General features: G+C 40.4%; 1 protein-coding gene across 5 annotated transcripts in view; it reads left to right on the top strand.

Moving 5' to 3' along the window:
- The window catches only part of LOC144087060 (contactin-associated protein-like 5), a 224,095-nt gene that overhangs the window by 136,675 nt on the left and 70,483 nt on the right, over positions 1-16,937 (top strand). For all 5 annotated transcript variants that reach the window (XM_077617334.1, XM_077617335.1, XM_077617337.1 and 2 more), the window contains 2 exons: positions 4,605-4,758; positions 16,469-16,575. In XM_077617334.1, coding sequence (XP_077473460.1) covers positions 4,605-4,758; positions 16,469-16,575 — 261 coding nt within the window. The remainder of the gene's footprint in view (positions 1-4,604; positions 4,759-16,468; positions 16,576-16,937) is intronic.

The raw sequence follows: 16,937 nt of genomic DNA, 5'->3' as shown, positions 1-16,937 counted from the left end.
GTTTGAAAGCGCAAACTCCAGACGCCGTTGCGGCTGACGCCGTCGCCCTTATCCAAAAATAGAGCTTGCTGCGCGGCTAAGACGACTGGACGGCGTGGCGGTGCGAAGTGGAACTTTAATTTGCCCCAAAACGATGATCGCAATAAAGATGAAGAACGTGGTCTTAGTACTTGGAAAAATCGGCAAGAAATTTTCAATATGGCTCACAGTTTGAAACAGTGTCCTCGAGATTGATGACAACATAGTCATAGCTAGTGATTGGTTGTTGAGGAAAAACGTATCATTTCGACACAGTGACACACTGGATTGACACTGTGTTGATACTGCATTGCTGAATACTGACACCTGGTGGACTTAAAAAATCCCGAAGGAAACATACTGTATTTTCACACCAATAGGGCGCACTTAAAAGTCTATTTTTTTCTCTGTGCGCCTTGTTTGTGCACTAAATTCAAAATGCTGTGTGACCTGACCGCTTGACTGGCTGGTTTCATTTCTTGCCGACATGCTACTTATTGCGATCAACCCAGTGGACGTTCACCCTAAAACTAGCATCCCCGCGTATTCCAAGCATTATGGTAAATCCATTCAAAACATCCCAGACGAGTGGCGAGGCAGTTGACTTGTGTGCTCGTAACGCTCACTCTCAATACTCAATGAAACAACACATTAGAGCTATGCAGAGGAAATGCCTGATGTAAAATGACAACAGAATGCGGGTGTGAATGCTTGCAAATTGGACTGAAGCCATGGATCGAACACGATATAATAGCGAGGAGAATCAGCGTGGCGTTGGGTGGCGAGGCAGCTGACTTCCGTATGCTCGTAGCGCTTTTAACCCCTGAAAACACTATCAATACTCAAAGAAACAACATATTAGAGCTATACAGAGGAAATGCCTGATGTGAAATGACAGAATGCGGGTGTGAACGCTTGGAAACTTGACTGAAGCCATGGATCGAACACAATATAACCGAGGAGAATCAGCGTGGCGAAAGCCTTGGGAGTGATGCATGTCGCGACTTATGCGACAATATGTCAAACAATGGATTGTGAATGACTGGGCTCAAGTGTCGGCCAGCTCTTGTTCGACCTTTTGACTGACAGTGAGATGGAGCATAGCATGTTGAACGGCGAACTCGCCCACTTGGCCGAACTCTTTATATCAGATACAGAAGATGAGGAGTTTGACGGTTTTGTAGATGTTTAACTGCTTTAACTTCTATTAACGCGTGGACCTTTTACCTCAATAAAGCACTATGAACTTAGTTTTGGTCATGCTGCTTTAAAAAAACACACTAGTGGCTAGCATAACGTACACTAGCCTAGTGTCATGCTAGCGCCCAATACGCCGAGGCGCTTTTTGTATTGACAAAAACAGAAAATACAATCGCAACTGAGACTGCACCCTTTCAGACGGTGCGTTTTATAGGTCTGAAAATACGGTAGTTGACAGACTGACTCAACTGACACTGAGGGCCTATTGTATCCAATACCATCATTTACATATTTGCATTCATATTTTCTTGTTCCATATAAGAAATTTAATTAAAAAATATTTTTGATACTTGAAACACAGTTGAGTGTTAAGTGAACATCTGTCATAATGTCAAAACCTAAGTGAAAGTGTACTGAACGACAAAGGGCATTTTATTTTAAAAAATGAGTTTCTCAGCGTCTTATACTCGAGTCTATTTCATTTCTTTGTTGTAATTTCTCCTGTTTTGGAGAATATGCATTCACAAGGCACAGAAGACGCTGGTATGCATAGGAACTGGTTCACTAATAAAAACAGATGAGGGGAAGTCGACTGTATACTCTTCCAGTAATAGCGGGTGCTTGTACATTGAATGTTACCAAATGTTAGGTAACGTTCCAGTTCTGAGTTTGCATCTGTTGTTGCATCAGGTTTCATCTGTCCAACTTCGTGCTGCAACAGATCATCTAAAAATAATTTTTAAATTGCATTTTAGCACATTTTCAAAAAAATTAAAATCACATCATGATGAATAACATACCTGATGGTGTTGCAGTCAGCAATGAAGAAGGTTTGAGTTTGATTTATTTACTAAGGGACAGCATATTAGAATGGACATTTTCATATTCATTTTAATGTAAATATGTAATATTGTGGCCATCTTTAGTACCTTGAGCAGGTTGAAGGTAAACAATGAGACATACATACATGCACGCACACATACACACACAAACGCACACACACACACTCGCACGCACGCACACACACAAAAGTAGCACAGTTTTAGACAGCATTGTGATCACAATTTTGTTCGTCTAACAGCCAAGCTTTAAGATGATTAGTGAAGAGGTTCAGAGACGGGAGTTCACGTAAGGTAATTGGTATTGAGTTCCAACTATGTGAGGCACGGACAGAGCAGGTGCTTTGGCTGAATGCACTCTTTTTGAAGGGAACTACACTGTCACCTCTAGAGCCAGCCCTTGTTGATGTGTTGGATTTTTTTGTACATCGTGCAGTGGAGGAGGAGCTTTGTGGTGTATAAGGTCCTAGCTTGGCCTCCTTTGTGCACGCGATGAGAGTGGCGCATTCCAAACACAGCCTATGAAGTGCTTCTGTGCAACGGGAGGAACTGCGGAACCCTTGTGATTTGTATCTGGGGTCGAGAAGTGTTGCGAGGATTAACACACTCAAATACTCCAGACTGGAAGCAGTTTCTGTAACTCGATGCTTCAAGTGTTCATGAAACTGTATTGCGTGCTGTCATCATCGGGATGACTTTCGAACCTGAAACTCGCCTCTCTCCAGACAACTCCACTGTTGCTTGTTGGAATGGAGCAAGCACTAGAAATACTTCCTCTACGATGGCGAACTCTTCAACAGTGAGTGGATTCAAGTCTGTCTTTAGAGAGGCCAGAGATACCCACTCTGCTTCCCTCTAATCATGCAGCCTAGACAACATTTCATATGTACGGTTCCAGCGTGTTGGCACCTACTTCGTGAGTTTCAGACTAGGTCATCCCACCTGTTGCTGCAGTTGAGCAAGCTTCTCCTTGGCTGTTGTACTGGAGCAAATATGTAGTTATGTGCCTAGCTTTCTGTCTGATGGCTGTCAGTGCGGGGATCTGATCATAAGACTTTCTAAGACTTAGACTATGTGCAATGCAAATGGAGTCCCGAATTTGGAGCCGTCTCATGGATACAATCTTGTTTAGAGTAACGTAGGTCACAAAACATGTTACTTTGGTAGTTATGGCCCAGTCCTCATCACACTTCACCTGGGCCAAATTGTCTGCGTTGTGACTTTTTGATAAGGATTGAAATCCCAAAGGTAATGTGCACAGATGAATATTGTCATTAATGTAGCAATACTGATGGAATAAACTGGCTTTATCAACTACTACTTAATGTTAAAAAAACATTTGTAGTTGGCAAAACATACGAGGGTTCAAGGACATGAAGAAGTTCCTTGAACACTTCATTCTCCACAATGCTGAGTGGGTAGCAGTCTTTGAGAATGAAGTTCAGGAGTGCTTGATCAAGAAACTCCTTCCTGGAAGCTTGCTTGTTAAGCACAAATCAATCGTAATTACTGATATCTTATCTTTCAACTAAGGGATGATCACAGCCTACAGAGATGAGGTCCTTAGACCCAGTGAGTGGTGCACTCTCAACAACTTGGCGCTGAATGTTTCCAAAACCAGAGAACTCATCATGGACTTCCGATCGAAAAAGGCTGCTTCGTCCACCCTGTATATCAACGGTGAAAATGTGGAGAGAGTGGAGACTTTCAAATTCCTCGGGATCCATATCTTTGCTGCTCTCACTTGGGCAGCAAACACCACAGCACTGGTCAACGAGGCTACATTTCCTGAGAGTATTGAGGAAGGAGCAACTAAACACCAACCTGATGGTGACCTTCTACCGGTCAGCCATTGAGAGCATGCTGACCCACGCTTTATTAGTGTGGCACTCAAGCTGCACAGAAGCCAACAGAAGACTGCAGAGGGTGATCAGTCCAAAAGATCATGAACTGGCCCCTACATCTCATGTCCACCTTTTACAAATCCCTGTGCCTAGGAAGGCCAAAGAGCATCATTAAAGACAATTCACATCCCGGCTTCCACCTCTTCAACCTTCTGGGTGCCACAGGACTATAACAGCCAAGACAAACAGACTCAAGGACAGTTTCTTCCCAAGACCCGTCACCATACTCAACTCGAGTTCTGCACCTAGGAGGATCTAATCAAGACTTATCTTGTACTTGCACTAAACTCAATAGGCTGCTAACCACTTTAGTCACTTTTTCTACCTGACTACTTATTTATGTCACAGTTTATGCATTTTGAATACATATCTATGTTGACTGCTTATTAGGTTGAACACTTATTTTATTATCACTTATTTATAGATGATTTATTTCTGCACTTCATGGTAAAGCTTTAAATCTCATTATACTTTTATAATGACTGTAAAGGCGTTCAATTTGATTAAAACTGCCTATGTACCCAGAAGAAAAAAAATAAAGAATATATAACTGATTTAAGTCTAGTCAGTGGAATGGTGTCTTACGTCCAATATAGTAGCACCAGTAAAACTCTTAATCCATGCGTGTGTGATTTCCTTCTAGGGTGTCCTTCTGCTGACTGCCCTTATCAAGCCTTTCAGGGTTGCATGCAGCTCATCTCCATCAATGGCCAGCCGGTTAACCTCAGCCATGTGCATCAAGGCATGCTGGGAACCTTCAACTACCTTCACTTTGACACATGTGCCATCACAGACAGGTAAATTTACATGTGATATTTTCTCACTTTATGGCTTCCACTCAAATGCATTGTCCACTTGAAACAAATAAAAACCACACCCTGTATGTTCACCTCCTGAAAACAAGTATGTAATTACCAATGGTTTATGTAATTACCAATGGTTTATGTAATTACCAATGGTTTATGTAATTACCAATGGTTTGTGTAATTACCAATGGCTTTTGTAATTACCAATGGCTCATTTCATTTCTTGAGTCCAATTTTACTTCTCAACCATCCCCCAGATTCATCAGATGTGTAGAAATTCACCACAAATGTGTTTTATGCACATAATTAAAATTTATATGGTATTTATTGTCTGTCCCCAACCCTTGTGAAGATAAGCTGTTCTGTCTTTTCATAAATGATGTGCCAAGCTGTTGTCCTTCGATTGTCACCTGCCAAATGTATGCCGATGATGGCGTTCAAAACGTCGACGCAAAAGACAAAAAACATGCTGCACGGGAACTGACAGCTGACCAGAGTACGAGAGAGCCATCAAAGAATTACTATTGTCTCAAGATTTAACCCCTTCTTATATATGAGGATTCTGCAGGACTAAAAAAAGGCTTTTGTGTTTTTGGCATTGCTGTCTCGGTAGTCGTAAGTAGTCTATTCTGTTCTAATCCAAATATTTTCCTGAAAACCGCTTTGACCAAGTTTTTATGAGCTCAACTGCAGTATTGATTTTAGGTGGTTAGGCTGTTGGTTGGATGGTTAGGTCTTCAATGAGTTGGCTTGTTTTTTAGCTAAACTGCAGTATAATATACTGATGTTAGAATTTTAGGCTCTGGGCTATTTGCCGCTAGTTAACATATGGGAAACAAAACAAAAGTGTTGTCTCGGCCAGGCCCGTCAAAAGTGCACCATTAAATATCCTGGTTTTAATTTCAGATGATGAAGTATTTGATTTTCAATGGCCAGGTTTGTTTGTAGAGGGGAGAGGTTGTAAATGTAAGAGAATTAACATTCAGTAGATCCTATGTGAATGAAGCCCAAGACGCATGCTGGGACCTTCTCTCCCCTTTTCCGAGTCACAGGGGCTGTGTTATGGTGCGGTTTGAAAATGTCATATTCTGCGGACCCACTTTCCACTTTCAATTTTGTATTTTTTATACAATTTTTATACTTCTGGATCTCTGTGTCTTCATCATTCATTTTTTAATAGTGTTTGACAAGATTCTATAATTTAATTGGTGTGTATAAATGCGATACGGAGCCTAAGAAAAATCATTTAATATATTCTCATTTTCATTTCACTTCTGTGTGCACATACAGTTGTGGTCAAAAGTTTACATACATTTATGAAGAACATAATGTCATGGCTCTCTTGAGTTTCCAGTTATTTCTACAACTCTGATTTTTCTCTGATAGAGTGATTGGAACAGATACTTCTTTGTCACAAAAACATTCATGAAGTTTGGTTCTTTTATGACTTTATTATGTGTTAACAGAAAAAGTTATCAAATCTGCTGGGTCAAAAATCAAATCAAAATCAAATCAAAAGCCTTTATTGTCATCATACACAGCTGCGTATAACGAAATTGGTGGTCCTACTCCACAAAGTGCGTTTTCCCAGTAAAAAAAAACAAGAAACAAAACATATATAGTAATATAAAAGTATAAAAAGTCACATCCTGGCTAGGTAAATTCTAAGATATTGCACATTGTTATTGCACACCCCGAAGTTATTGCACAGAAGGGATTGTGTGTTGTGCTAACGGAAATTCAGAGTCCTGATGGCTGTGGGGAAAAAACTGTCCTTAAGTCTATTTGTCCGTGCTTTGTGAGACCTGTAGCGTCTGCCAGAGGGCAGCAGCTGGAACAGGTTGTGACCAGGGTGGTATTGGTCCCTGACAATGTTCCTGGCTCTGCTGAGGTAGCGAGGGCTGTCAATGTCATCCAGTGAGGGCAGAGAGCAGCCGATGATCTTCTGGGCAGTGTTGATCTCTCTCTGCATGGCCTTTCTGTCTGCTGCCGTGCTTCCAGCGTACCACACTGTAATGCAGTATGGCAGGATGCTCTCCACAGTGGCTCTATAGAAGGTTACCAGAAGCTTAGTGTCCAAGTTGTTCCTCCTGAGTACCCTCAGGAAATGGAGTCATTTCTGGGCCTTCTTCACCACTGCCGTGGTGTTGGTACACCAGGAGAGCTTGTCCGTGACCTGGACTCCCAGGAATTTGAAGGACTGGACCCTGTCTATGCATACACCGTTTATGAGGAGTGGGACCAGATCTGTGCAGCGTTTGCGAAAGTCCAGTTTGTGGTGTTTAGTGTGAGATAGTTCACCAAACACCACGAAGACAGTTTGTTGACCTCATCTCTGTAAGCAGACTCACCCCCCCCCCCCCCCATCCCCTGAGATGAGGGGAGCCAGTGCTCAGTGTAATGGAGGAAGAGAGGTGGGGACCAAGTCTAACAGTTTGTGGACGGTTGGATAAGAAGTTCTTAATCCAGTAGCAGGTGGAAGAGGATAGTCCAGGGTGGGAAAGTTTGTCAGCCAGAATGTCCGGTATTATAGTGTTGAAGGCTGAGCTATAGTCAATGAAAAGCATCCTCACATAGTTCCCATGGTGCTCCAGGTGGCTAAGTGCTGTGTGTAGAGCTACGGAAATGGCGTCCTCAGTGGACCTATTTGCTCTATAGGCAAACTGCTGAGGGTCAAGTGAGTCAGGGATTGTATCCCTGATATGGCGGGTGACCAACTTTTCAAAGCACTTCATGATCACAGGCGTAAGTGCATCATTCAGGCTTTGAATGGTTGGCTTTTTAGGGACAGCTAAACTTAAATTTGAAATGTCCCCATTGAGGAAATATATTTTTAACTCAGTTTTCTCTATTATAAAATGGGAGCCAGAGGGTTTCATTGTCTCCAGCTCATTTCACTTTGTCTCTTTCCATAATTTTACAGTTTCGTTAGGCCTATAAATGGCAAAGTGGTGATTACTTATACAGCAATCCCTCGAATATCGCGGCTTCAACTTTGGCGGATTCACTACATCGCAGTTTTTTTTTTCTGGAAAAAATAAAAATGTGAAAATCCACGCTGAAACTCGCAAGCGGAAGCCACTCCCCTGTCTTCCGCTTGCCAATAAGAAAATGGCAGAAGAAAGAGGACTCCCCATGAAGAAAAAAATGGCGGGCAGTGGGCGGTGGCCATCATTTTTATTTGAAAATAGAGCTTTCTGAGCGGCTAGGGGCCGTTGTGACTGTGGATTTTTATCAGAAATGCAAGCCCCGTGCAAACTCACACCGTGGCGCTAATTTGAAAATAAACTTGCTCGATGAATTCGACGGGAGAGAGCATCAGCGAAGAGGGATTTTTTTTTAGAAATGCGAGCCCCGGACGACGTTACGGTGGGCACTAGGGTGGAAGTTTACATTCCCGGCCAGTCGGCCGACGATTCGATAGCCCATGCCGGCCGGTGGCCCGTGCTCGCAGCGTCGGCCGGAGCTTCGGCGGCCTGTGCCCGTGGCGTCGGCCGGAGCTTTGGTGGACCGTGCCCACGGCAAAAGGTCAGAGCTTTGGCGGCCCGTGCCTACGCCGTCGGCCGGTGATCTGGCAGCGAGTGAGGTCTGCCCGGAAGAGGCAGCAACAAGTTTTTTGGAATAGGATGCTGGACATTTTTATTAAAAAACGAACTGAAAATACCAGGCTTCACACGGATCGCATGTGTGGGGATGCTGCTAGCTGGCTACATGGAAAAGCCAGCCTTAATCAACAAGTTTGACCGTCCACATGGTTTAAAAAACAAGAACAAAGCCTATTTTGACAGATTCGTTTATAACAGACAATGGTGTATTTTAAGTCGTTTTGTTACCTAACATGTTTAGTCAGGCGAGTACAGTAATACCGCGAATATCCCAGACAATGGACCCATGGCCAAAGGACTTGGACTAAAACTCCCATTTACCTGTTTTTTTTATTTATATAAAGCGGAGAGGGACTATTTTCACTGTGATTACAGGATCTAAATTACTGCTTTTTTACACTTAACACTGAAAGGGCGCTGTCTCAGTTGTGAGTGTATTATCGGTTTTTTGTCAATACAAAAGGCGCTTTGCTTCAAAGGATGCACTGCTATTGTTGTGCTAGCGTTATCATGCATGCTAGCGAATGTTTTTAAAAAAGGCAACAGGAGCAAAACTGAGTTTGATTTTGTTTTATTGATGTAATTGCAAAAGTATAAGTCAATGTATTCAAACATCTACAAATCTGTCAAAGTCATCATCTTCTGTATCTTCTGCATAAAGAGTTCAGCCAAGTTGGCGAGTTCGCCAACAATGCTGGGTTCCATCTCATTGCCAGAGTCGGAGTTGTCGCCATACTGCGCTACAGTGCTCGCTGGCACTTTGGCCCAGGCATCGACAATCCATTCCAAATTGGCACGTAACTCATGCGACGCCGCCTGGCCGTCTTTGTATGGAGGGTTAAAAGTGGTACGAGTGCATGGAAATCCACTGCCTTGGCACAAACTGGATGTTTTGAATGGATTTACCGTAATGCTTGGAATACGAGGGGAGGCTATTTTTAGGGTGAATGTCCGCTGGGTTGATCGCAATAAGTAGCGTGTCGGCAAGAAATGAAACCAGTCAGTCAAGCAGTCAGGTTTCATACAAAATTTTGAATTTAGCCCATAAACAAGGCGCACCGACTGATTGGGCGCCCCGTTCATTTCAGAGAAAATGTTATACTTATACTATAATTGTACTTGCAAAAACGTATTGTGGTAGTTATAATGGGGGTGATCCTACTTGGGGTTTTCTTGTTTATTGCGGCCATGTCTGATCTACATAAACCACAATATTTGAGGGATTAGTGTATTGGTTATCATAGTGGTCATATCAGTTCTACTACCAATTTCACATCATTTGAATAACAGTGATGGGCCATGTATACTAAAGTGGGGTTTTACCTGATTTAACGGACCTGTTACTATCAAGTCATAGTTTTACAAACCATATTCTATACAGAAATTGCAACATTCAGCTATGCTTCAGGCATCAAGTATAAGTATGTTTCTAATAACGTGAAATGTACTAACATAAAGTAAACTAACCATAATCAACAGAAATGCTGATTGCTACAGTAATGTTTTCCTAGTTATACTTAGCTGTTGAAAGATTTGCTCTAATCAACCAAACAGAAGACAGAACAATGTCCCTGAATTGCTTCATAGAGATGAATTGTAACTCTGATTGGTCAAAGAAACTATGGCATGTCATTTATACAGTGGTTTAACCCTTCTATGTTGTTTGTGTCGGTGGCATCTCTTTTAAGGAAGTGACCCCTCAGGCCTGAACACCATAAAACGGTCAAATTACATCAAACTGTCGTGAGCGCAAATAAAGATATAGTCATACCTCTAAATACAAACCTCTAGGTACAAAATTTTCAGGTTATGAAATGTTTTATATGCAAATGACTGACTTGAGATACAAAAAAGAGCGAAGTTACAAAATCCCCCAAAAGGTAAATGCATTTCCTTACCCGTTATTTTATTTTGAAAAATGTGTTGCGGATGCATTCATTCTAACTTTAGAACATTGCTACCCTCTACTGGGCGCTCATTTCATCGCTATCATTCTATCTCATATAATGACCATAAAAGCATTAAATTCAATTGCCTGTCTCACAACAACCACTATCCATGTTTCAAGATTCTCTCTCGCATGCCTGTCCACTTCAGCTAAATGGTCCCCTTATTAATGATTGCAATTCCCCTTATTAAGCGATAAAAAATCGTACAAATGCAATGCGGCACATATTTTCCCCCACACACACACGACACAAGTAAAAGTCTAAAATATAGTACTACAAAGTGGACGGCTTTCGACCATGGTCGAATGGGCTGTTGCCACCACCTGGCAGACAAACGTGGGTATCACATCTCCCATTCTAATGTCCGTGTAGGGAACTATTTCAGCGGTGCAGGGCACATTTTCATATGCTTTAATTATTTTAAGACAATAATAAACAATTTCATTGTAATTTTCTCTCATTTGTTGTGTTTCCTCACATCTTTAATACAAAATTGGAACACTTTGACCAATTTTAAAGGGTTTGGTTAGTAGTTGTGTGAGGACCGTGGAACAAATTAGAGAATTGACATATATAGTACACCTCTACTTACGAAATGTTCAAGTTATGAAAAAAGTTCTGGAACCTATTTATTTCATAAGTAGAGATACGACTGTACACTGATATGTTGAGCACCGTAGTTGTTCTTTTAGACCCTTCACCCTACCAAAGGAGTTCTGTTAAATTAAAAAACATGTCTGGACTCACCAATAGCATCTATTTGCAATTAAATATGAATTTCACCATATTATAAATTTGACCAAATGTGGATTTAGGTTTCTGCCTGACACAGATAAAATATTTGAATTTAGTAAATATTATCCTACACTGTTTTGACCAAATAGAAAGACCTTGGTCGTTGTCCCCGATCGTTTGCTTGTGGATACCATCCAATGCTCATGGTATGAAAATAACTGTTGGTTTAAACTAAATGGAAATATGTGATCCAATATGTGCAACTAAAATGTGCCCAGTACTGTGTGGAAGTCATCTGGTAAAACACTCATTGGTGGTGGCAGCAGCCACAGTGGAAGGAACATCCAATTAAGCGGCAACACAAAGCGTGTGACAGTCTTCCCTGGCAGAGGTCTATGCTAACAAGCTTCCTACTCGAGCCTGGCGCGCGATATGGCATGCCTCATTAGCTTGCTCAGCTGCAGAGCTTCTGAAACAGGTGTGACGGGCGACCACCTCCGTGAAGGTCCGGATGTGGATCAAAATATTCCTAGACCTGCTGTTTTTCTTTCTCATTAACTCTCGGGGGAATGTTGCCCCTTTCAGCTTAGTATCTACCGACAGATACTAAATGTACACATTTCATTTATTTATTTTTATCCCCTTTTCTCTCAGCACTACCTTTTATTTCATCAAAATTTGAAACATAGTTCCAAAATAATGATCCCATTAAAAATAAGAAGTGTGTATCTTTTTAGATCTAGTTGAGTCCATAATAATGGCAGTCTGCTTGTAAAGGGGTAAAGTAAAAGGTGTACACTACATACTGAATATGCAGCTATTTAAAATTATTCAACAATCACTGCAGTAGTAGAAAGCACACCTGTCAACCTCAGCCAATCGCTCCCCTTATTAATGATTGCAATTCCCCCTATTAAGCGAAAATAAACCATACAATTACAACACAGCACATATTTACTTACATAGAACAAACTTAAAAGTCTAACATTTTCCCTAAAGTGGATGAGGTGCCCAATCAGTCAGTTCGCCTTTTGTATACACTAAATTCAAGATTCTCTAGATGTCGCTGACAGTTTGACTGTCTGTGTAAATTGCTTGTGACGGGCTATATTTATATAGTGAAAAGGTGGACGTGACGTGCGTGCGCAGATCATGCTTAAAGCATGACAATATTAGCAAAAGACGAGGACGCTTTTGTCTGCTACCAGTGACCGAAACTATCCAAATTAGAGCCAAAATAGGGAAGACGAGATGGCTAAAACAAAATCGGTTTTACAAAAAAATGTACTTTTTAAAATATGTTTTCCTGTACAAAAGTTGTTATATGGCGTTGTTATATGACAATTTGAAATAATCAAAAAACATAAAATATGGGAAAATCGTATAAGATGTCAGGTATGAGAAAGTGAAGTTTATTCATTCATTTTCGGTTCTGCTCATCCTCACAAGGGTCACGGAGGCCTATGCCAGCCAACTATGGGCAGCAGGTGAGGACACCATGAATTGGTTGCGAACAAATCACAAAGCACAAGACGAACAACTATACATGCTCACACGCAGACCTAGGGACAATTCATAGGGTTCAACCAGCCTACCATGCATGTTTTGGGATGGAGAAGGAAACTGGAGTAACCAGAAGAAGAAGAAAATGTCAACAACTCCTTGCTCTCAGAGTACTGTACTGCCATCCGACATTTATTTTTTCATGAAAATATAAAACTTTTATAAGCATGAATTACACAATTATTGTTGTATTTTGAATGATCATTCCTTATATTTTTTATTTTAACTGACAACTAATAAAGACCAGTGTGAAAAAAACACCTTAAATATTATCAAGTGTTAATTCTTAGTGGATATTGGATTCATGCTTACTATACTTGGTATCAGATACCGTATTTACTCGCAAATGAGCCGCCTTCGCATATAAGCCCCACCCTTAAAATTGCCTTAAATTGTTTTAATTTTACAATTTCTCGGCTATAAGCCGCCCTCCTGATTCCCAAATTTCACCTCATATTTAAGGTTTTAATAGGGAGTACAAAATGTGGTACTTTGAAGGGAAAATCTTAAGAAAAGTAATCACTAGTGGTATTTCTGATATACTGTATGAATCAAAAGCACATTATTAGGGTCAATATAATAAGGAAGTTAATATGCCTGGCTTTGTAAATGAAAAATATCAAATTATTCAATTTGAAAAAAAGAAATGTCTATCTTGATGAGAACCTGATGCTTTCTAATTGCAGAAATTACAATTTTCTTACCAGAAGTTTAAGATGTTGTGGCAGACATATTGCTTCTAATGTCAAAATATCTCAATTCTTTCGATGGTTCATATTACTCCAATAGTTGTCACTTTCGCACAAGAAAACAAAAAAAATCAAAGTGGAATTTTGTTTTATTTCAAAATTAAGGCTACTTGCGTCTGACTAGTCATAGCACATTTAACTAGGTTTAGACGGCAGTGCCCTAGGTAAGATGGTTGACCTGGGACCTAGGTGAGATGGCTGCGCCCCAAGCGAGCATAACGGGAACGTGAGTTTTTTCACGGTTTATGCTAGATACGTACGTTTTTTTCTTGAATTTTATTCATAGACGTCAAAATAAATTTTGTTAAGCGTTTTATCTGTTTATCTTTTCTCTATTTTGAAATAAATGACCGTATTGGCTGCATTCGCTTGCGGCATGACCCCATCGTGTCATGGTGTCGTCAACTTGCAGTTTCGTGCATGTCGTGTTTTTATGCGCATATAAGCTGTACCCTCGATTAAGACAAGATCGTTTTTACAAAAAGATAACTTTTTAAAATATGTTTTCCTGTACAAAAGTTGTTAGATGGCGTACACAATTTGAAATAATCAAAAAACATAACATACGGGAAAAGGTATAAGATGTCAGGTATGAGAAAGTCTGAAGTTTATTCATTCATTTTCAGTTCTGCTCATCCTCACAAGGGTCACGGAGGCATTTGCCAGCCAACTATGGGCAGCAGGTGGGGACACCATGAATTGGTTGCGAACAAATCACAAAGCACAATACGAACAACTATACATGCTCACACGCAGACCTAGGGACAATTCTTAGCGCATATAAGCTGTACACTCAATTCAGTCTAGTAGTATTTTGTCTGACAAAAGTGGCTTATAGGCGAGTAAATTCGGTAGATACTAAATGATGCCAGCAAAATTAATTCAATGGTTTGGAGATTGTACGATCCCAAATGGGGTAGAAATCTTCAGGTTTGATACGAAAATTGCTAAAGCTATGTAGTAGATAAGGGTCCTTGGCTAAAGAAAACACATGCCCTTTGCGAGAATCATTCAGTACCATTATGTCATCATAGAAGAGTGAACGAGGATTCCAGGTGCGACCTGTTAAGCTCTGATGAACACCATGCCTAAGAAGGTTGAGGACAATAATGATGGCAATTGTTATTGTTCTTAGTTTTGTTTTGAGGGATTTTCTGAAATTATAGACAGACACAAACAGGACAGACACAGTGAAGCTTCTTGGTCAGTTCTCAAAACAACAGCCTTTATTTTCAAAGAGAAAAGATGACCTCTCCTCCCTGACTTCCGCTTATAAGCTCATTTTCCAGTAGACAGAAGTGGGCGTTAATTTGAATATTAGTGGGTGGGTTTCAGTTACAAAGGAACATCCAATGTCCAAGGTTGGGGGGAGGGGGAGTTTTTGTTATACGCAGCGTGTATGATGACAATAAAGGCTTTTGATTTTGATTTTTTGATACCCCATCCCCTGGACAACTGCCAGATTCAGGAACTGTTTGTTTATAAAGAAACACCAGTCGGTTTTAAATTAAAACATCTCTTAGGCCAGAGATCTCAAAATATAACAACTCTCTGAATTATAAGAGCAGGATGCTTGGACACAGGTCAGGAAAAGTTTAACATAGTTGTTTCGCTTTGCTGCGACTCTCGGAACACAGGAATTTTTTTTTTAAAGCCAACACCAGGGCCATATACTGTGGACACACATTACTGTGACCAGGCTACACAAACCAATGATCAAATAGAAGCAATCACTTTGATCTTGGTGAGTTTATGGTGAGCAAATTCAAAAATGGCTCAAACTTATTAGTTAATTTTTAGAAATTTCCCGAATATGGGATTAAATAAAGTTCTAACCTAACCATAACAGATCATTCATAACACATGACAAAATATTGACTCTTTGGGCCCAATTTTTAGATTTTCACTTGGGGTGTACTCACTTTTGTTGGCAGCATTTCACAGATTCATTGCTGTGTTTACACTAAATTTCTGTTATTATCCTAGCTCTACATCGACTACTTTACATCGTATCAAAATTTCATTTCTTTAGTGTCCCCCGAATAAAAGATATAATAAAAAATGTCATACATGAAAAGGATGTACCCTTTTGTGAAATACTGTAAAGTCAACATCAGATATGTTACAGGAAACCAAAAATCAAGCATTCAATCATTGTTCACACAAAATTAATCGATGAGTTTGGAAAGAGATGTATGTATATGGTATAATAATAATAAGCCTATTTGATATATTTAGATAGCCTTGCACTTTCTATTTCAACTATCTGTGCATGTGTCAACATTAAATTTTTTTAGTTTCTACTCGCATTTTTAAAACATGCTGCTATTATTCTAAACACCACTGTAGGTGGAAAAACCATAAGACATTTATTTTAGCCCATGTTTCAGGTCAACCACTCCCCTTCACAATGATAAATGGGTACTTTTTATCAATTAAAAAGTGAGCAAAAAATCTGATTTAATAACACCAAGCAGACACTTTATGGGTTTCAAGGCTATTGTTATTGATGTCCATGGCCAATTTTTGCAGCAAAAAAAGTGATGGCCGAAAGCAGCACTTAACATATAAATGAATCTTACGTACTTTCAAAGCTGATGTTTAGCTTCAGTTGAAGCCACCTTCAATGTCCGACTGCACAATAGGTGTTCCTAATATTTTGATTGTTGATTACTTTTGTCATACTCTCTGCACATCTGCTTCACAGTTCTGGGGTCGTTGGTTTGATCCCAGGTGGATCCTCAATGTATGGCGTTTGCATGTTCACCCAGGGCTTACATGTTTTTTCTCCAGGTACTCCAGTTTCCTCCCACATCCAAAAGCATGCTTGGTAGGCTTGTTGAACACTCTAAATTGCCCCGAGTTATGAGTCTGCATTTGAGTGGTTTTCCGTCTGTTTGTACCCTGCGATTGGGTGGCCACCAATTCAAGCTGTCCCCTGCCTTGTGCCCATAGTTAGCAGGGATAGGCTCCAGCATCCCCCGCAACCCTTGTGTGGATAAGCGGTTCAGAAAATGGATGAATGCATAATCATAATAATGATAATAATAATTTATGTAGGTAGGTGTTCCCAAAATTTCTCAAAGTGTTGTTGTGGCAGGTGTGTTCCCAACAAGTGTGAGCACGGCGGCCTCTGCTCACAGACATGGAGCACCTTCTCCTGTGACTGTTCCGGAACGGGATACTCAGGGGCAACCTGTCATGACTGTGAGTACTGGTTTTGTATTTGTCACCTTCATAGCCACCTCCTAAAACCTGCATTCTCAGTCACTGTTGTAGCTTTATATTTAATGTTAACAAAAAACTTTTGGTTTTGTCATCCAAAGATGTATACGAGGTTAAATACTAAAATTTCTGCTTATGCATGCAGGTAAATAAATGTATAATACAGTCATACCTATACTTACGAATGCCTCTTGGTACGAAATGTTCAAGTTACGAAAGCTTTTTATATGCAAATGAGTGCCTCGAGATATGAAAAAGATCCAAGTTACAAAATCCCCCAAAAAGTAAATGCATTTCCTTATCCGTTCTTTTCTTTTGAAAATACTGTCGTGGACACATTGATT

This window comes from Stigmatopora argus, chromosome 13 (assembly GCF_051989625.1).
Source record: "Stigmatopora argus isolate UIUO_Sarg chromosome 13, RoL_Sarg_1.0, whole genome shotgun sequence".
In the NCBI taxonomy this organism is placed as follows: domain Eukaryota; kingdom Metazoa; phylum Chordata; class Actinopteri; order Syngnathiformes; family Syngnathidae; genus Stigmatopora; species Stigmatopora argus.
Note: the sequence above shows the minus strand (reverse complement) of the source record. Positions and strands in the feature narration are given on the sequence as shown.